Raw genomic sequence first — 19940 nt, 5'->3', positions numbered from 1 at the left:
TATCCAACAACGTAACCAAACACGTGACTATCATTCAAAATTTTGAAATATTAATATCCCGATAAATATATTCTCATTATGTTCAAATAATATAAAAAATATCTTTCTATAAACTTTCATAACTTTTTTACAGAATATTGTTTAATTTGTTTCCAAACTAATTCATAATTATATTATATCCTAAAATTATATAATTTACTTTAAAATAAAATTATAATATTTGAAAAAATAAAATTATTTCATCATACAATTAAAATGTTTCCTTTCAAAACATAAAAAAATATTTATAATATTTCCAAATTCAGAAAACAATAGGCTGAAAACTTAAAACATACTAAGACTGATATCAAATTCAAAACTTAAATGTAATTAATTCGGTCAAAAAAATTAGAAAACGAGAAGTTGAAGACATCACATAATTTAATCCCGGAGAGGGTAATATAACCAATTAGGTTAATAATCTACTGTTATTATTATATAAATAATGAGTATGTCTCTTGTGAGACGGTCTAACGAATCTTTATCTGTTAGACGGGTCAACCTTACTGATATTCACAATAAAAAATAATACACTTAGCATAAAAAGTAATATTTTTTCATGGATGACCCAAATAAGATATTTGTCTCACAAAATACGACCCGTGAGACCGTCTCACACACGTTTTTGCAATAAATAATATGTCACATAAAAGATATCATATTTTGTTTTTCAAATTGCTTTTATACAAACGTTTTTTTTTCTCAAAATTGTTATTACAACTTATTTTCGATATTATCTATGTCAAATTACACTGTAAGCTATTACTATAAATTAATTATTAAAAAATAACATAAAAAATACAACAAACTTATTATATTTCATATATAAAAATTTATTATATACCAATATAAAACTATATTACAGATCAAAATTTGATTTACGTGTGTCTATGCTTACAAGTAATTTAATGATACCTCAAACTACATTTTCAAATAATTCGGGACAATCTGGTATGCTCGAGAATTCGGCATGGTGAAATCGAGGGAAATGGTGCTGCTGCCGGTGTTCATGGAGCAAAATTACAGAGCCTGCACCATTCCCTACGGGTTCCCTCCCGACAATCCTAAGAACACCACCCCACCGAGCTCTCTTGGATCAATCTCTTCGCCAATTCCATCCCCTCTTTCCGGTACGTGGACTTTCCTTTTCTTTTTCATTTATCCGTATGTTAATTTGTCGTTATCTTCTCCCCATCTGTTTGTCATATTTGTTTGCCATGATTGATGCTTGTGATTATGGATGAATATGCAGGAATCGCGCTGAGAGTGACGATTCGGTGACCGATGTACCCGCCAAAGCTGAAAAGTTCGGTCAAAGGTAGTATCTGGCTTGTGTATTTAGTTCAACCACTGACACACGAGATTCCTGTGCTCAATTGGTTGCATTTATTTTGTTTAGATTTTCTTGACTGCTTTATGTACCAACCCTCTCTAGATATAACTGGAGGACTTGAAGAAAGATCCCGAAAGTCATAGTGGCCCGCCTGATTGCATTGTATGCCAATGGCTCTTGTAAAATCGAGCTATTCTGTTAAGTTTTCAAGTTATATTGTATATTCAATCTTTTCTATTCGCAACGAATTGTTATCAGCTTCGTGAGCAAGTCCTTGGAGAGGTGGGATTCGGAGATATATTCAAGAAGGTCGAGGTCAGGAATATTCTCCATGTCCGTTTCAGTCTGATAACTAATAACACCAGCTTTATTCTCTTAGACCTCGAGATTATGAGTTTGATGCTGTAATCAACTTCGTGGATTGTGAGAAAAGCAAATTTGTAATTGAGGGACAAATTCACCTTGAGTATTTCTTCAGACAATGGTTGTCCGTTTTTTAAAAAAATTAAAATAATTATTTTTAATAATTTTGGCCATTTACCGTGATAGCACCTAGACGCATATCAACTCCTCTGCATTTGATGAAGCAGTTCTCAGTTGAGCTTTATATTTTACTTCCTTCTCTGTTATACTTCTGCTTAAAAATGAGTGAAACAAGATAAATTTTTTCAATAATAGGATGAAGAGAATGCCAAGGCGATATCCCTGTTTAAGGATGTTATTCATCTTAATGATGCCATAGAAGATGAAGCCAGCGTATTGAGAATTTGATTAGAGGATGTTTGCTGGCTACATATTTGTTCTTGGCTCAGCTCAGGTATATCAGCCTCTCAGCTAAGATTTGCAGAACTTGAGCACCGTTTTTGTTGGAATATCGTGTTTATGGTCATTTGATGCAAACTAGTTATCATGACCACATGATCATATGATTGATTTTTATGGAACAATTATTTTCTCGTACACCTTTGCATTTTTTTAGCAACAATAGATTCCACAATTAGCTTCAGTTTTTTAAAAATTTATTTGTAGGTATATCAGATTATAGCCTCTATCTCCTGATTGCAGTGGATCGTCCCTGAAGAAACTGAAAATTTCTGGAGCTTCACTGACATCATCGTTTTATTTTCTCACCTCATTATGAATTTGATGTTGAAAGATTCTAATAAATTTCAATTCAACGTATAAATTTTTAACTTTCGACACTATTCACCACAACTTGGATTTCGGACTAGGTTTTAGCCTGTGCATGGAAATCTGATTCAGAGTGTTGTTTTTCTTTGGAGCACAGTGTGTTGTTTTTTATCCTGCAGTCTTTCAGAAAATGTGGAAGACTCAAACTTCTTATTGCCACGCTGTTGTAAAACCACCACACTGATTTTATATTGAAATCCCTATTTAATTATATGCATTCATAAAAAGCTTCGCGGTTTTCAAGTTCAGAAGCATGCACAGTGGTAGCATACTGGCATTTAAGTTATATGGTTGGAGTTGGATTGATTCCTCAGCCTGCATTTACTTTATTCGGTTGGAATAATTCCTCGGTCTGTGTTTTAAGTTATCTGGTTGGGTTAATTTCTCAGCCTTTGAATGACGTGAAATAATTTGTCAACTCACTTGAACTCTCGAAGCTAGGGGACTTGTTTGCAAAGCATGGTATGTCCTATCAAGCTAGCTGTCAGAACCTTGTCCCACGACCCTGGGTTATTGATGATTTGGGCAATTTTATATCAAAATGGGGTAAAAAATCGTGGTATAAGGTTAGTTTCTGGGGATAAATTGACCTGCAATGGTTTTGTCATCAATCATGTATGTACATTTTACTCTCTCTAGCTTGCTTTCCAATTGCACAAGCTGTAATCTTTGTAGCTATTTCTGGTGCAGATATTATTTTGGGATTGCCATTTGCAAGAGAGCTATTACGACATGGTATACAGGCCTGGTTTCATTTTTTACTGCTTGTCGGTCAAGTGTTTGGCCTATATTTTTACCAAGAAAGTAGAAGTAAAGATTTTATCTTGATTGGAGAGAAATTCCTGGCAATTATCTTTTATTCCCTTGCGGTGATGCAGAAATCAGGTGACTTATAGATTAATTAGTCAAGACTCAGGAGTGAGAAAATGAGCACAGAGCATACATACATATATACATACATATATCGTACGTACGTATGTATTATATATGAACGTATACATCCTATCTTAGACATGGACAAAAATTGTTTTCGTCTTTCAAGGGGGAACACATTTCTTTTTTTGCAGGTTGTATTGGCTGCCAATGACTTGCCTTCTATCAATGACATATTATACACCGAACTGATTGAAGTTTTAGCAAAGGTAGTATAGTTGTTATAGTATTTGTGCTATTATAGTCAGAAGGTTGAGTTTGTCACCAAAAGTTTGTATGCACAGTTGAAGGATGAGAATAGGAAGCTTCTGGGAGTTGACACTTCAAATTTTTCATTGCCCATTCTGGCAATGATTTGCCTGCAAAAAATCCTTTTCTTAATTTTTTCGGGCCTTTGTTTCTTGAAATGAGCCTTCCACATATATTTCAGTATGGTTTAATGTTATAACAGGTTGTTGATCTTACCAGCGTATCACAAGAACTTTCCTACCTAGCAAGTGATGCGGACCTTGGATTTTGGAAGGGATGGTAAGTTCTTACCAAGTTATTACAAAACATGACTAAATTTTCTGAGCCTCACATACTTTACCTTGATATTTTTTGGTCAGGCCGCCGTGGAATAGAGACGAACCTCTATGCAATATTTAAATGTGATTCCTTGAAAATTGCTATGGTAAGGTTAACTCCCTTCGAATACTCTCGTAGGTTGCTACTGATGGATATGTATTTATCTCTTAATCAGCAATTCAGGTGAAGCGGTCGCGAGTTCCTGGGAAGACGTCTATACGATTGCAATCTTCAAGTTCCAACCAGTACATGGCCTAAACATATCTACCTAGCATCTGAAATTGCCCAAATTTTATCACGAGATCATGGTTGTCCTACTATTTCTCTGAAGTTTTTTTGGGCTATTATAACTTGCGGTCTTCGAGTCTAGATGGAACTGCCAATCGTGTCTTGCCTCGTTTGGATTTTTCCAAGGGACAAACTTTGAGTTTAAGGAATCGTGTCTTTTATTTTTAAGTTCATATGTAGATATTGACATGAATGATATCTAATGAAATATATTTAAATAAAAAAAATTCAGGTGTATGTAAAAAAATGACATAAATCATATGATACATATTTCCTCCATTCCAATACAATGTAAGTTTATAAAGATCAGCTTGATGAATTTTTAAAGTGAAATTTTGAATAAATGATTAAATTTATTTTAAATAATTTAATACAGTATTTATATATATATATATATATATATATATATATATATATATATATATCATGAATCAAGATGTGAAAGCTTAGTTTAAAAAAACCATAGAATAATTAAGATATTATGTTGGTCGTAAAATTTAAAAATCTGTGTGTTGTACCAAATAACTGTTTTTTCCCTCAAAAAATAATTAGAGCAGGTCTTTTGTGAGACGGTCTCATGAATCTTTATCTGTGAGACGAGTCAACTCTACCGATATTCACAATAAAAAAGTAATATTCTTAGCATAAAAAGTAATAATTTTTCATTGATGACCCAAATAAAATATGTACATTACAAAATACGATTCGTGAGATCGTTTCACACAAATTTTTGCCAAAAATTTATAAGAGACAAAATATGTTGGAAAGTATAGAAGGACAAATAATTATTAACGTTGAAACAAATATAAATAATTATCACATAAAATTTAAACCGATCCAAAATTTCTTCCCTTTAAGTGCGATTAAAGGGCCCCCGTGAGACTTTAACGTAATCCAAAGCCCGTGTTTAACGGGCCAAAGCTTGAGTTTTTCCTAAAAAGTTGTGTCGTAATTTTTTCCAATTTCCGAGTATTTTTAGCCAATAAAGTAACATGGGGTGAAGCGTTTTAGAAGTAATTTGAGATCTTTACTTAAATATTTCCGCATATAAAATCGAACCTAATATTTTGTTTCAAACTTATATAACATAAAAACTCGAATATAATATCTCGTTTCAAGTTTAAAAAGTCGATACCGATACGAGTTTTTAATTTTATCGACTAGAGAGCTAAAAATATTTATATATTTTTTTATTTTCTCGACCTCGATTTTCTGGCTCGATCATAAAGATTGATTAATAAAAACGTTGATAGCTAAAGGATGGTTAATGGGTAAACACATGGTTGGTATTGTGTGAAATCCAAATAAAACAGGGTGTCTCGTAGCTGTGAACAATGCATACCAACTAGCCTCTTGATCCATTCTCTCCTCTTCAACCTCGACTCAGAGAGTGGAGAATGATGAGCTGCAGGTCCGTTTTCAAGATGATGCAGCAGCAGGGTTCGCAATCACTCCCGGTGTCGGAGCCAGGGCTTCAGGAGCAGCGACCTGGGATCCGGCGGAGGCTCTCATCTCTCTCCCTCAACCTCAAGATCCAGCCCTCTCCCCCCGCAGCCGCGGCATGGGCGTTCCGCCGCTCCAAGTCGCTCTCCTCCCTGGGAGAGAACGCCGGCGACTCCATAAGGAAGTGGTGGGATTGGGGGTGGGGCTGGATCCTCTCCAGGAAGCCCGCCTTTGCGGCAGATCTGGAGATGAACGAGGAGGAGACCACCACCATCGGGTTCCACAATAAGGGCAGCTGGCGCCATGTCTTCTTCAAGGTCACCTCCCAGCTCCGCCGCAAACTCTCCCGCTCGGGCGACGTCGGCCTCCCCCAGACCATGCGCTCCATCTAATCATCAAGGAATCGTCCTATACATAATATGCCTGCACATTGTGAACCCAAAATCAAAAAAATTCACAATCCAGCAGATTCTTCCAAGTCCTGCCCAGCCAATGTATCGATCGATCGGCGTGTCGTGGGGTGTGATTGGTATATGAATTCCATTTATTCTATTCTTGCTTAAAATGAAGATTGTTTTATTGTAATCTCAGCTAATTTGATGTTCTTCGTATGTGTATGCAAACGGAGTGTAGGATACTCAGTTTTTTGTCAGACAAATTTGTCGGCGGTGTTCGTGTTTTTATTTTTATTATTACTTTTGTTATTTATTTTTTGCTTTTCCGAGTAAAACAGTTGGGATTCGGTTATTTTTTGCGGGACTTTATTTTTTGCACACGGAAAAATTCTAAAAATATTAATAAACTGATATATCTTCTATTTTTAAAAATAAATACGTTTAACAAAAAAAAATTATTTTGGTTTGTAAGAGGTTTATGTCAAAATTTTGGAGCATACCCAATTTTATTATTATTACCAAAGCACTGTCGGTGGATAATATTGTTATTATTGTCATTCTTCAAATGACATGAAATAAATCATATGAAGCCGACACAATAATATATTTATTTTTATTTTATATAAAATAAAAAATATTATTAGAGGTTTATCAATTTGTTTCCCTGAAAAATAACTAATCGGCAAAATATGAAAGCGGGTGATATCAAAACAGTAAAATAAAAATTAAACTATTTAAAAAAATACATTCTACCAACCTTCTCTTTACCCTTCTTGCAAAGGTAAAAATTTGTGTGAGACGGTCTCACGGGTCGTATCTGTGAGACGGATCTCTTATTTGGGTCACCCATACAAAAATATTACTTTTTATTGTCAATATGGGTAAGGTTGATCCGTCTCACAGATTATGATTCGTGAGACGGTCTCATATGAGACATACTCTCTTGCAAAACCATTCCAAATAGACGTATTGAGAAATGTAGATTATATATTTCATATTCTTAAACACAAGTATTTTAAAAATATTTTTAATGTTCGGTAAACTAAATAATCTTAATTATGTGTTTAGATAAAAATTTTGAATTTTTTTTTCATAAATATTCTTCTTTTGTAAAGAATAATTAACTAATTGAATAATTTTTTTTAATGTTTTTAGAATAAAAAAAATACTGATTAAACGAGAATGAAAATATTTATAAAATAACTACCCAAAGATGTCTTGATGATTTTTTAATATAAAATCATTCTTTTAAAATAATTATCCAATCACTTTTTCAATTCTAAAAACGTTCTAGTAAAATAATTCTTCAAACACTTACATATTTATTCTTAAAACTAGTTACTATGCACACGCGATGCGTGTGTAGAATCTTTTTTATTATTATCGATGGACTAAAGTGAAATTTGAAAAAATATGGAGGGATTAAATTGATATTTGAATGGTTGAAAAAATAAATAAATAAAAGTGTTTGTTGAAATTTAAAAAAAAAACAAAACAAAAGTAAGGGTAAAATGGGAAAAAAAAGTTGGTGTCCTCTTTAGGTAGTTAGTATAATGCCCTCACACTTAATAAATAGTATAGATATAGATTAATAAAACAAATTTTCGTAAAAAATATTTACATAAAAAAAAGTCCAAACGGCTTTTTTATATCTTCAACGCCCCCTAAAATGTAGGTTACATTCTCAAATTTAATATCCCAACACATAATTTTCCCGACATTTCCCTAAAACACTCGAGAATATATCAAAACATCGGCCTTGCTTCTCCACCCATTTTCGCATTTGCACATCAAGTAATATATCTACATACGTATAACATGGTTTTCTCAAAAGAAATCAGTGATTTGACTGCACTTTCATGGAGAATAATGAGTTGCTAAGAGTTCCAATCCAGCCCAACAAACCAAACGGTAAACACCACCACTGCCACCGTCATCATTTTGCATACATGCAGCATTTTGCGAATCATCCAAAGAAACTCTCCATCATCTAGCATCCTATCAACTCCGTGTCTTTCAGATGCTTTCTCAGCCCTCCGCTTGCCGGCCTGAAAACTCCCAACATTAGAAGCTCACATCACTCGTAAAACACATCATTTGGATATCACAATCTGATAAATGACACTTTTTTCTCATTGTACCGAAACCTGAAAATGTTAAGTCACTTACAGGCCGCTAAATAGTTTGATGCTGTCATAGAAAAACCACTGCAGAGTAACAACTGGACCCACAATTACAATTCGAACTGGAAGGCTTCTCGTAAACAAATTGACAAGCCCAATGTTCTTCACAGCCTGAAACAAACCATGATAAGACCATATGCCACTAAAATAAGGAAGAATAAGCATCACAAGGAACTCATATTCAATACCTGCATCACAGTTGGAGATGTTTTATTGTAAAGAGATGAAACAATATTGTCTGCTGGATTAGAGATTACCGTACCAACAGCACCAGCTGTATACCCGGACAAACATGTGACGGCAAGCTGTTGAGATTTTGAGCAATCTTCTTTCTTTCTTCGTATAATGTTATCATACATCAGTTCCACAGTATGCTCAAATGTTGTAAACATAACCATTGAAACTGCCCAAGTATGTAATCATTTCCAAAACTAAGCAATTTAACTGGTTAACAGATTATGTGATACCATGAAGAAATAAGGCTAGACCAAAGACTTTTCAAAGAAATATTTTTCGTTATGTTTATCTTCCACACCATTACACATACATGTACAATGTAATTATACACAATAAACGTAGTTTGGCTAGAATGGCAGGCCAAGTTTGTGTCTAATTTACAGAAGAAAATCCTTGCCAAAAAAAGTGACAAAATTATAGCTCATCTCAACATATGCAATCCATAGTCTTAACAACAGGAAACATCTGGAAAACTTGGATCAAAGGTGAGACATCTTATAATACATAGCTCTCATCCTCCTAAAATAATAAAGAGTTGATAGAGTTTCAGGAATCACAGTACATGCACAGGCGTAACAAAAACTTTGGCGAGCTAAAATAACTAAGCAAGAAAATGCACCAACTCTTCGCAACATTCTTTAGTTTCCACAAAGTTGTTTCGGTAAGTAGGAAACATCCACCGATTGCAAAGAGTTTCATAAATACAGAATATGAGCAAATAAGATTTGTTAACCTAATTGAATTTTTTTGATAAAATGCATAATCCAAAATAATCAATCTAATAAACGGATACACCCAAATTGCCAATGCGTACTATCTCAGATGCACATTTTGACAAAATGATAAAGGAGAAGCTCATTAAGCAAAGCATACATGGAAGATTACGGCCCCAAAGTGGAAGAAGACCCTTGTAGAATCTGCAACCAAATAAGAATCATAACAGAATCAGCATGGCGCAACGAAACCCCTAAGTAAAATGTCCACCTTAATGGTGTTTGAAATTACCCATAAATTCCTTCATTGGCATAAATTTTCGGAAATCCATCAGTTAAGCCTTTGGCAAAAGTTGGTTTAGTTTGAACTCTAATTTTGACAGCTTCAAATGGACAAAGGGCGACATCAGCAAATATTTGAGCAGACGCACTGCTGAGGAAGAATATAACCCCCTTCCTTTGATCCACCAATACATCTCCATAAAGCTTCTTGAAATACTCATAAAGACCAAATTTGCATCCACCTTGTAAACCATATCCAAAAAATTTCCCAGACCAACCTCTCCAAAGAGCAGAGGCACCTTCTTCTCTGCACAGAGTTGTAAGGCCCGGTAGGATGCCGCTATACTTGATCGGGTTCACCTGTAATATACACATGGTACGGCAGCAAACATATTATCATTAAGACAACAAACATCCTTATTCAAGAACTTGTTCTAACTTCTAATTAACTGTAAGCAACATCCCAGTAAGCAGTTAAATGCCATAAAAAAAAACCATCTCAACTTCGACAAGTTACAAAGAAAAGCAAAGCGGATACCAAGAACAAGGTACACACATCGACGGACAAAAATTAAGACACCCAAACAAATTAAAGAATGTAAATCACAAGAACATGAAACGAGAATAGGACGAGTCGACAATTTCTAAGCAGACCTGCATGTTAACCTTCAAGACATCGAGTGGGGTGATCGAGAGATGGGTGAACCCAGCGCTCAGCATACCTCCAGCAGCACACACACCATAGTACTCAGCCGTAAACTCCTCGACCCTACGCCTGTTATTCATGTTTCCTCTGCGATAAAACTCAACACGTTTGAGGATCTTTCACTCACGTACACACGCAGAGACCATTTCTCTGGGACAGATAACAAGCAAAAGAGAAGCCGAACGCCCAATGGGTAGGCTCCATTAGCGTCTTTGAGGCGAATTTTCAAGGGGTTGGCTGGTAGGTTCCCGCAGTCTTGTTTGGAAAATTGATTTTCATGCTCCTGATCATGCCCACGTTCTTGCTCTCTGCGCCTCGCAACTGAATAACATTTCCCGACCCGGATCCGGATGGGTACAATAACCCGGATATATTTAGCCCTAATTTGTTTTGGTTTGGGCCAAGCATGACAAATGATGCTCTTATAAATGGGCCTCTTTCATCCTACTACATTTTTTTATTATTCACTACCAAAAAAATAAAAATTAAAAAATTAATATAATAAAAAAATGGATGCAGTGCCTTATATCTATTGACATGATATAGGGAAAAAAAAAACCATGTTTGAGTGCGTGTACGAACTCATGTTAAAGCAAAAAAAATACTTGGTACATTTTTTCATATTAAAATATTGTATTTTAAGTTTTGTTTCATTATCAGAAAAATAAATCTCGCACTTTCAGAGATAAAATTGTTATGGCCAAAGTATTTAAGCAAATCCTGGACAAACACCCTCCTCGTTATGACAACAAAAAAATTAACAAATAAGTTAACTATGACAATAGATAATAGTATTTGAAGAATAAACTATGCTGAATTTTTTCTCCAGTTGAACTTTGTATGATGAATTTTCTTATATTATAATTGGCATAAGATATTTTTGACATATTGTAATAATTAAAACTCACGATTTCAGAATTGGAGAACATCGGCGTGCAGATATTAAGTTTCAAGATAATAACATCTAATGTAACAATATGAAATTTTACCTCAGGTAAATCAAATAAATCGAGATTAAGACATGAATTTCGTTTGAAATAGATAATTTTTTTTTTCTTTTGTTTATAGTTTGTTTGAGCAAATCTTAGGCTCATAATCCACTGGAGCTGAAAACAAGGTGTGAGGTAGTATGTGTACATAAACTGTAAAGGCGTTCAACGCAGAAGAAGAAGACCAGGCACAGACCAAGGACAAAGAACATGACTTTCTTCTGAAGTCTGAACACTATTAACACACAAACATATATAACTATTATTCGAAAAATTCGTGATCTATTCAAATACAAATATTAAAACTTGAGCATGACTCAAATTAAATGTACAAGCTATTCGAATTCGACTCGAGGTTGATTAGTCGAATTTTAATCGAACCGTTCGCAAGCACCTTCGGTTCCTTAAACATGTAGATCAATGATCTTCTCTATGTACTAGTTATTCTGCACACGCGATGCGTGTGTACAATCTTTTTTATCATTATCGATGGAATAAAGTGAAATTTAATAAATTATGGAGGGATTAAATTGATATTTGAATGGTTGAAATAAAAAAAAAAATAAACGTGTGTTGAAATTTTAAAAAAAATGTAATATTAATATCATATAAAGGTAAAATTGGAAAAAAAAAGTTGACGTCCTCTTTAGGTAGTTATTATCATGTCTTCACATTTAATATATAGAATAGAATAGTACAAATAGTATAGATTAGTATAGAAGTGTGTATATATATATATATATATATATATATATATATATATCTATGCGTGTATATAATAAATGTATGTGCATACATTATTAAATCATTTTTCTCGTGTACTCCACTATTCTTAAATTTATTTATAATCGATGTGATATTGGTAAAAAAGAAAAAAACCATATATAATTAATTAACAAAACCTAAAACCCCAAACCCACTCAGGTTTTGCCCGCCTTTCCTCTTCTCCGTCTGCCATGGCGTCGAAGCAGAAGAAGAGAGACAAATATAGTCTAGCGGACCTCAAAATTCTGGGCCAGAAGTTGCTCACTTCCAGGCTTCACATCAACAACCTCCCCATTCTTCTCACTTTCGTCACCCCCAATTCCCCGCCTCAGCACGCTCTCGAATCTCTCCTCTCTCTCCAGTCCTTCTTCACTCCTCTGCTCCCGCTCCTCCCTGCATCAAATCCTTCCCATGAATCCAATCCCGACCCAGAATTTGTTTATCGCGTCTGGCTGCGCTCCAAGTTTGACGATTTCGTCCAGAACCTCTGCGACGTCTTCGTCTCCTCGAAATCCGACGACGCTCTTCGGGTACAATTTTATTCTCAACGTTTGTTTTCGTTCTTGTCCTTAAAATCATTGTCCGTTGATGCATTTGTGATTCTTTTTAATCCAGGAAGTTGCTCTGGACGCCGTTATGGACTTTGTGAAAGTGCGCAGCGCTGGGAAATTTCATTCTGCCATTTATCACAAGCTTCTCCATTCCATTGTTAGTTTGGGAGATATCCATCCATTGCTGTTACATCGAGTTTCTTTTTTTTTCTGCACCTTCTTGTGCCGCAATGAACATTATTGTAATAAGATGTTAGGTGCTCCCGGGTTAGTTGGTTATTTATTTCATTCCACACTTGCAGGTTCACTCTATGTTGGGCATCGATGATAGTCTTTTGGATTTGCTTACCACGAAGTATTTCAATTTCATAGATGTCTGGTATGTTCCATGAGATGAAGATGTACATACCATAGCAATTTAACATATATTTCTATTATGTTAACTATGATGAGATGCTTGATCGAGACGATTCATTTACGTTCACATTGCGCTGGCCCAAATATTTTAGTTTGCTTATTTCCCTCATCATTACGAACAACTCCCTGACTCTTTTGTGGGAAACATGTAAATCAGTGGTGGATCGGTTGGTTTTGCGAGACTTAAGTACTTCATTCGAGTGACATGTGTGTTTTTTTTTTGGGCGTGGTTATTTTCTGTTTTGTAGCCTATTTTTTGTTAGTGTTTTTTTAACCAAAGCCACATAGACATTATTAGAAGCTTGCTGCTTTTGAACATAGTTATTTTTGTTCATCTTGTTAGTTTAATCACCTTCCTTTTGTACAGTTATTTTACTTACATCAGTCTGGACAAGATCGCTAGAACCATGGAAGAAAAAGGTATTTCTCTTTTATATGGGGATTGTCAATGAAAATGGAATTAGTATTCATTTTATAACCATGGGGCTCATTTCTCATTCTTCAAGGTAAACACGGTTTCTGTGTAAGTCTGAAAATCTATTATTATCTGCAGGAGACAAAACTGTTGAGAATCAAAGCCATGTGACATCCAGGTCAGTAATTCTTTATTGATTTCAAGCTGATAATTAGAAATGGCTGGAATATGATTCAATGATCAGTTTTCATTGAGGATGTGCTGAACCATGCTGATTGACTTATTAGGCTGTTGAAAGAGAGCGTAATTAAAGGATGTTGTTTGACCCTTGAGAACACATTGTTGTGTTAACTTGGTTTATAGGCAGATTTGAATCAACTTTCAATGACGAGCACTTTTGGTTGTTTACCTTTATGAGATCCATACCAGAATTGAGAAAATGAAATTGCTGTCAGACAGTATCAACTTTTTAGCATGTGTGGCAATAATCAATTACTATGCCTTTTTTCCCTTCCAAAGGACTTTATTTCTTTTGTGACAAAGTGAAACATAACTTCATGGTTTAGTAATTTTTTATTTTTCTCCTTTTGCATCGTAGCATGGATCTCTCCATTTACAAGATTCATTATTTTCTATCTCATATCCCACCGTTGGAAGCTTCAGGGGAAAATTTAGATCTGGAGGCGTGGACTGATTTGGGTAATATTGTTTTGCTGTCATGTATACTAATGTCTCATCATGTATCCTTTTTTCTATCATCTTAATCTGACTTCTCCATGGACTCCATAGTTTGCTTCTCAAGTCATAAGTTGTAGATAATATATCTGAGTGCCACTGTTTCTTGCATCTAATGTCATACTTCCCTTGTTGATTGATTGGAAAATTCAAGTACCGCTAAAGATCATTCAAAATCACCTCCACGACCTTCTCTATGAATTAGAAATATGTCATGTGCTTTTCTACCTTGGTTGCAAGAAAATGTTATCAAACCAACATGTGCTCATGATGCCTCGTATGTTACATTATACACGTGAATATGTAGTTATTACTCTTGCTTTTCTCTAAGCTTTTGGTTTCTCTAGAAATATTGAACCATGTTTCAATGGTCTGACTATGCATATTATTAATTTTAATTCCCATTTGCGCATCTTGACGTCAGACATCATGTCACAAATCGAAGATGACAGATATTCCCTGCATGTTTATCCCATTAATCTTATGGGATATCTGCTATTCTTTCATTTAATCAGCCTATACTTTTAATTTTGTTGACAGCAATATTTTGTATGTCATTATCTTTATGCCATAGACATTTTTATCGGGAGAAGCAATAGCAAAGAAAATACCAAAAGAGAAGATAGTAATTCCCAGTCTCGAAAGCCTAACCATAAGGTATATCTTGAGAAAATGTTGAATAGAAGTCCCAGTATCAAATGATAACTAACTTCACTTTTCTAAAAAAAAAATCAATTATTTGGGATTATTTTGCAGCTTTTGCCTTCAAGGACTGTTTCGAAGAAAATGAAACTGAAATTTACAAAAGCATGGATAGCGTTTCTTAGATTGCCCATACCTCTTGATGTATACAAGGAGGTAAATATTCAATATTTATGTGCACGACTCACTGAGGATTTGGTTCGTGATATGCATGCTACTAAACACTTGCTTGTCTAAGATGGACTTGATAGAAGTTTTTGTTATCAAGAATTAGTATTTCAAACTTATATGCATTTTTGTCTTAAGGTTAATGAACTCTATCTGCAACATCTAGCCTAAAACTTGATTTTTTTTGAGTGAGCTACTTTTAAATTTGTTATTCAGTAGGATTTCCACAAAAAGTGTGTGTGTTCATTAGGACTCAAAAGTCAAAATATATTTTAAAAAATTTAATTTGGTTTGTTCAAATTTCTGGTGAAATGTTTTCATTAAGTTCTTGTGATTTTTTTTTGGTCAAGATAAATTGAGTGGGAAGTGTCAGCATTTGGTAATTAACTGTGAACTGTTTAATCTATGATTTGCAAGTTTGGCCTCATTTTTGTCTTGTTTTATTTAATTGTTAGTTCAGGAAGAGGTATCCCTGTTACATTATCTGCTCTCTCATGTCCTGCCGTTTAACTTTAGGTTCTTGTGACCCTTCATGAGGCTGTCATCCCTTATCTCACTAGTCCCATAATGTTATGGTAAATATTACTTAATCTCACGATTGCGTTAATTCAAGAGATTATTAACTTGTTTCTGCTCAAAAGCTTTTTTAATTTTTTCTCAACTCTGAATGTGTAGCGATTTCTTGACGCGATCATATGACATTGGGGGTGTCATAAGTGTTATGGCCCTAAGCAGCTTGTATATTCTCATGACACAACACGGTATTGAATATCCCAACTTCTATGACAAGCTTTATGCTCTGTTGGAGCCCTCTATATTTATGGCCAAACACCGGGCAAAGTTCTTTCAGGTAATTTATTAAATATGTTAAAACAATATGTATTCATGTGAATTTTACATGTTGTCAGTGTTGGCAATTTAAGTTCTTATTAAATATTTAAAACAATATGTATTCATGTGAATTTTACACGGTGCCAGTGTTGGCAATTTGAGTTCAATAATAATTAATAAGCACAGTTGATAATATGATTTAAGGGTAGAAATAGCAGTTGATTTTGATCATTAAAATATTTAACAGTTAATAATGCTTTATTTTAGCATCTTATTTAAGAAAGCCCTTCTCTGTGTCAAGTGCTTGTATCCAAGCTCACCTTGATTTGTTAATTATGCTGCTAGCTTTTCATACGTGCAAGAGTGTAGAAACGTTGAAAAGGACTGAAGTTATATTATATTAGTTAGTATCCTTCATATCCAACCGTGCAGTCATTGTTCGAAGCTGTAATGACCAGTATCGAATTTCAGGCTTAGATCTCTTTACCAGCAAACATAATTTACCCAGGTGTCATGTGACAAGACAAACCTTACAAAAAAATGACGAAATTTCATAGGGTATCGTGGTAATATCTTGATTCCATTGTCACAAATCTTAGCGGGTTGCAATTTCGGGCAGTATTTGTCAAAGTTGTCAGCATGGTTTCGTAAATATGACTGGATGTGAATAGTTATTGCATATTTTTCTTTTACATAGTTATTCTGTTTTGCTTGCTGATAATATTTTGAAATTTTGCAATATGGACTACATATCATATATCTTGCTCTTACATTTTTTGGGTATGGCTTACTGTCCGATGTCTGTCCTGTGCTAATTATCATTATCATGTAAACTTCTTCTCAGCTGTTGGATTCATGCTTGAAATCGTCACTTCTTCCAGCATATTTGGCTGCTGCTTTTTGTAAGAAATTGAGCAGACTAGCACTGTGTGTCCCTCCTGCGGGAGCATTAGTTATTGTTGCTTTGGTGCACAATCTTCTAGTGAGGCATCCTTCAATTAACTGTTTGTTTCATTGGGTAAGAACTCAATCATTTCCTTTTAGGCTATAATTTTTAAATCATTCATAAGGTGGGGATTTGAACATGGTGTAAAGTAATATTTTTGCCTTGACAAGTGTTTGGAATTTTATGGCATGTGCAATGGATCATTTAATTCTCAAGAAACTTAACATTCTTAGATTCTGTATAAGCTTTCTTTCAGCCTCACAATATGAATGCTACTTTTGTTTATTTTAATTTTTAATTGATGAAAATGATGCGAAGTAAATCATGCAGATGATAAATGATTTGTGTTATATCTTAAAGTGATTGGCATAAAATTTAGCGTGTTTCTTGCTCTTGGGTGAGATAGGAAGGTATTGGTTAAAATGAATTCTCGACTGACTTGGTGGTCCTTATAAAGTTATAAAATTGCTGGATCCCTAGAAATCATGATTCTATCGATTAATCCTTGATCATACATCTGATAAAATATGTGAATCTCCAAGATAGAAAAATGCGATCTCTATATAGCACAGTCAACTTGGGTATTCCTATAATTACTTCTTATATGATATTGTATACTCTGGGTATTCAAAGCAGTTTCATCCCTCCATTTCTGGATTTATTCTGGCCATGATCAAGTGACCTCTTGTTTTTTTGTGTAGTCATGTTATGCTGCATTATGAGCATGTCTTAAGAGTGATAGACTTTCCTTAGAATCCTTCCTCATCTTTGACAAGAAGAAATGAGACGTCAACTATTAAGCTTTCGTCAGTATTCAATATCGAAACTGTTTTCTGCGTTGCAGTAAAAAGATCCTTTAGATCATTGCGTTGCAAAAGAGCATGATGTGTAGTGTTATTCTATTCTGTGCATTGTTTGTATGTGTTGATATGAATGGTTGGTGACACACACCTGTATCATTTAGGAGGGTGGTACTGGAACCGGTAGAGGAAATTATGAAGAAGAAAATGAGAGCATGAAAAATGCCGAAAAATGCAGCGATATCCAGGTGTTGTTCGACCGGAAGGGAGGATTTGATCACTTTAAAAATGAGGAAAGTGATCCCAAAGATACTAATGCTATGCGTAAGTTTTACTTATCTCTATTTTGGTTATCTTTCCACATAAATAAACTCTCCTAAAGTAAATTGTTATCTATTACATGCCATTTACTTCTATTTCCCGTTGTTTTATGTTCACTCTTCAAGCATTATTTTTGGAGTGAGAGTCAGTTTGTTATTTCCACATTAAAGTCAATGATTTGTAATCCATGGATTTCTTGAATCATCTTGTGCTATGTCTTAATATATTTTGGATATGGATACAACCCTGGTATGGCCTGACAAAATTCTCCAGAAAAAAAGATATACAGAAAATTGTTCGACATGGCCAAGGAAGTGTCCTAAATTTTCGGAGTACGATGGACCTAAGTTTCATCTTCCAGACAGTTCTGTGTAATGAAGGGAAAAAATAGTCAAAGGAATTCAATTAATTGAAGTATAAAATCACATTTCGAGACTACGCTTCAAAACCAGTGTTCTTTATAGTCAGACCTGTGCGCTATCATAAAAAACCGTTTTGCATCTTGTTCTTCTCTCTGAATTGGTTTTCCAGTAGTTTGTCGATCAATTTAAGGATCTTGTACCAAAAGGGGTCCGTATAATGTCCGAGAAGTTCAGTTCTGCTTCATGAGATGTGCCTATATAACTCGAGTTTTCCCTTGAAATCATGTATTTTTACCCCTCAGAAAAGCCATATTTATACTTCAGTTTACACTTTTTGGAACATTTCTATATGTTTTTATTTCACAGGTAGGTAGTTGTAAAATGGAAATAGGTTTGTTGAGTGCACTAGCCACCTAGTTCAATCTTGTCCAGCTCCCTGACTCTAATCTGATTATTATAGATTCTCAGTTAATAAGATACTAAAATGATAAATATGTGGCAATTATTGGACAGGTAGCTCTCTCTGGGAAATTGATAATCTTCGTTATCATTATTGCCCTCCGGTTTCAAGGTATGCTCTTTGGAATTATTAACAATATTTTCACGTTGTTTGACTGTAACATATTACATTTATGTTTGCACTAATTATTAATTGATTTTCTTCTCGTGTGATTAGATTTGTTTTGTCACTTGAGAATGATTTGGCTGTCCGGGCTAGAGCTCCAGAAATTGCTGTTAAAGACTTTAGTTCTGGCTCATATGCAACAATTTTTAATAATGAGGTAAACTATTTGAGGAGAAAGATAGATAACCCCGTGATGTGCTCATTTTAGTTAAATTTATCCAAACTATTTTATCTTTATTTGTTTCGTTTTCACTTGACCTACAGTGCTATTCTCTTTTAAATGTTTTTTCTGCTTGGGGTTAAGTCAGTAAGCAATTTAAAGCTTCATATTTGTTGCAGATAAGAAGAAGGGTCAAACAAGTACCACTGGCGTTTTACAAAACAACTCCATCATCTTTGTTCTCAGAGTTTGACTTTCCTGGTTGGACATTTAAATTTAAGGATGCAGAATCTATTCCGATGAATGATAATGACCAAGCAATCAGCATATCTGAAGATCACATTGATAAATCTGCAAAACGGCTGCGAACAAATTGATTATATGGCTACGTTCATTTGCACAGTGGCAAAGAGAAACTTTGATCTACCATTTCTCTACCACTGCCATCGCAGCTACCTTTCGTCTCATGGCACGAAAAGATTCATAGCAGACGATTTGACCATTTTGCCATTTTTGTTTTACAGTTCCTCTGTAGGAGGAAATATCCTTGTGCTAGAATAGCTTATATTCAACCAGATAATGAGATTAATTCTTATTTAACAAGAACCAACTCTATACAGTTTTGTTATGTTTCATTAATTTGAGCACATTGATGATCGTCATACTTTTTGGCTTCTCTGCCTACCTAATACCTGTAAACCTGGTTTAACCTCAACTCCAACCTTGTTGCCTTTTTTTTTATATATATATTTTGTATATTAATGAGACACAAACATCAGATGACCTACCTTCTCTAGTACTTGCATTGCTTTGAAGGGTGTATAAATTTTATTCCTGGCTTCG

At 34.5% G+C, this 19940-nt stretch overlaps 4 protein-coding genes across 5 annotated transcripts; 3 read left to right on the top strand and 1 right to left on the bottom strand.

Moving 5' to 3' along the window:
- Positions 1-1009: 1009 nt before the first annotated feature.
- LOC140818693 (damage-control phosphatase At2g17340-like) lies at positions 1010-4578 on the top strand. The gene is given in 13 exon segments (XM_073178732.1): positions 1010-1203; positions 1292-1357; positions 1480-1534; positions 1631-1687; positions 2051-2120; positions 2123-2149; positions 2152-2189; positions 3001-3129; positions 3254-3298; positions 3631-3705; positions 3781-3843; positions 3948-4024; positions 4239-4578. Coding segments are annotated over 13 exon segments (993 nt in total). The 3' UTR covers positions 4336-4578.
- A 1043-nt stretch (positions 4579-5621) lies between these two features.
- Positions 5622-6486, top strand: LOC140818154 (uncharacterized). Its single transcript, XM_073178025.1, has one exon. The coding sequence runs from the start codon at positions 5749-5751 to the stop codon at positions 6184-6186; it is 438 nt and encodes a 145-aa protein (XP_073034126.1). The 5' UTR covers positions 5622-5748; the 3' UTR covers positions 6187-6486.
- A 1332-nt stretch (positions 6487-7818) lies between these two features.
- Positions 7819-10649, bottom strand: LOC140818665 (mitochondrial phosphate carrier protein 1, mitochondrial). Of its 2 annotated transcripts, none has more exons than XM_073178711.1 (6): positions 10259-10649; positions 9615-9964; positions 9483-9526; positions 8635-8775; positions 8359-8483; positions 7819-8237 (listed from the first exon to the last, which is right to left on the bottom strand). In XM_073178711.1, the coding sequence occupies exons 1-5, from the start codon at positions 10388-10390 to the stop codon at positions 8383-8385; spliced, it is 768 nt and encodes a 255-aa protein (XP_073034812.1). In that variant the 5' UTR covers positions 10391-10649; the 3' UTR covers positions 7819-8237; positions 8359-8382. The 2 variants fall into 2 exon arrangements, with proteins under 2 accessions (XP_073034812.1, XP_073034811.1); XM_073178710.1 differs by having other exon boundaries at positions 8561-8775; positions 10259-10648.
- A 1541-nt stretch (positions 10650-12190) lies between these two features.
- Positions 12191-19732, top strand: LOC140818373 (protein NUCLEOLAR COMPLEX ASSOCIATED 4). Its single transcript, XM_073178307.1, has 15 exons — positions 12191-12594; positions 12680-12772; positions 12918-12994; positions 13400-13452; positions 13586-13625; positions 14046-14146; positions 14757-14839; positions 14939-15040; positions 15569-15627; positions 15728-15902; positions 16728-16901; positions 17794-17953; positions 18826-18883; positions 18989-19094; positions 19277-19732. Exons 1-15 carry the CDS (start codon positions 12256-12258, stop codon positions 19472-19474), a joined length of 1818 nt encoding a protein of 605 aa, XP_073034408.1. The 5' UTR covers positions 12191-12255; the 3' UTR covers positions 19475-19732.
- The last annotated feature ends 208 nt before the right edge of the window (positions 19733-19940 follow it).

The sequence above is a fragment of the Primulina eburnea genome, chromosome 17, assembly GCF_022965805.1.
Source record: "Primulina eburnea isolate SZY01 chromosome 17, ASM2296580v1, whole genome shotgun sequence".
Taxonomy (NCBI): domain Eukaryota; kingdom Viridiplantae; phylum Streptophyta; class Magnoliopsida; order Lamiales; family Gesneriaceae; genus Primulina; species Primulina eburnea.
Note: the sequence above shows the minus strand (reverse complement) of the source record. Positions and strands in the feature narration are given on the sequence as shown.

Excerpts from the sequence above, each read along its gene's own strand:
- LOC140818665 (XM_073178710.1), bottom strand. The coding sequence starts at position 10,390 with ATGAATAACAGGCGTAGGGTCGAGGAGTTTACGGCTGAGTACTATGGT. Across the intron at positions 9,965-10,258 it reads TCTTGAAGGTTAACATGCAG|GTGAACCCGATCAAGTATAG; the intron begins GTCTGCTTAGAA and ends TGTATATTACAG. Across the intron at positions 9,527-9,614 it reads GCCAATGAAGGAATTTATGG|ATTCTACAAGGGTCTTCTTC; the intron begins GTAATTTCAAAC and ends ATTTGGTTGCAG.
- LOC140818373 (XM_073178307.1), top strand. The coding sequence starts at position 12,256 with ATGGCGTCGAAGCAGAAGAAGAGAGACAAATATAGTCTAGCGGACCTC. Across the intron at positions 14,147-14,756 it reads GGAGGCGTGGACTGATTTGG|ACATTTTTATCGGGAGAAGC; the intron begins GTAATATTGTTT and ends TTTATGCCATAG. Across the intron at positions 15,041-15,568 it reads CTCTTGATGTATACAAGGAG|GTTCTTGTGACCCTTCATGA; the intron begins GTAAATATTCAA and ends GTTTAACTTTAG.
- LOC140818154 (XM_073178025.1), top strand. The coding sequence starts at position 5,749 with ATGATGAGCTGCAGGTCCGTTTTCAAGATGATGCAGCAGCAGGGTTCG.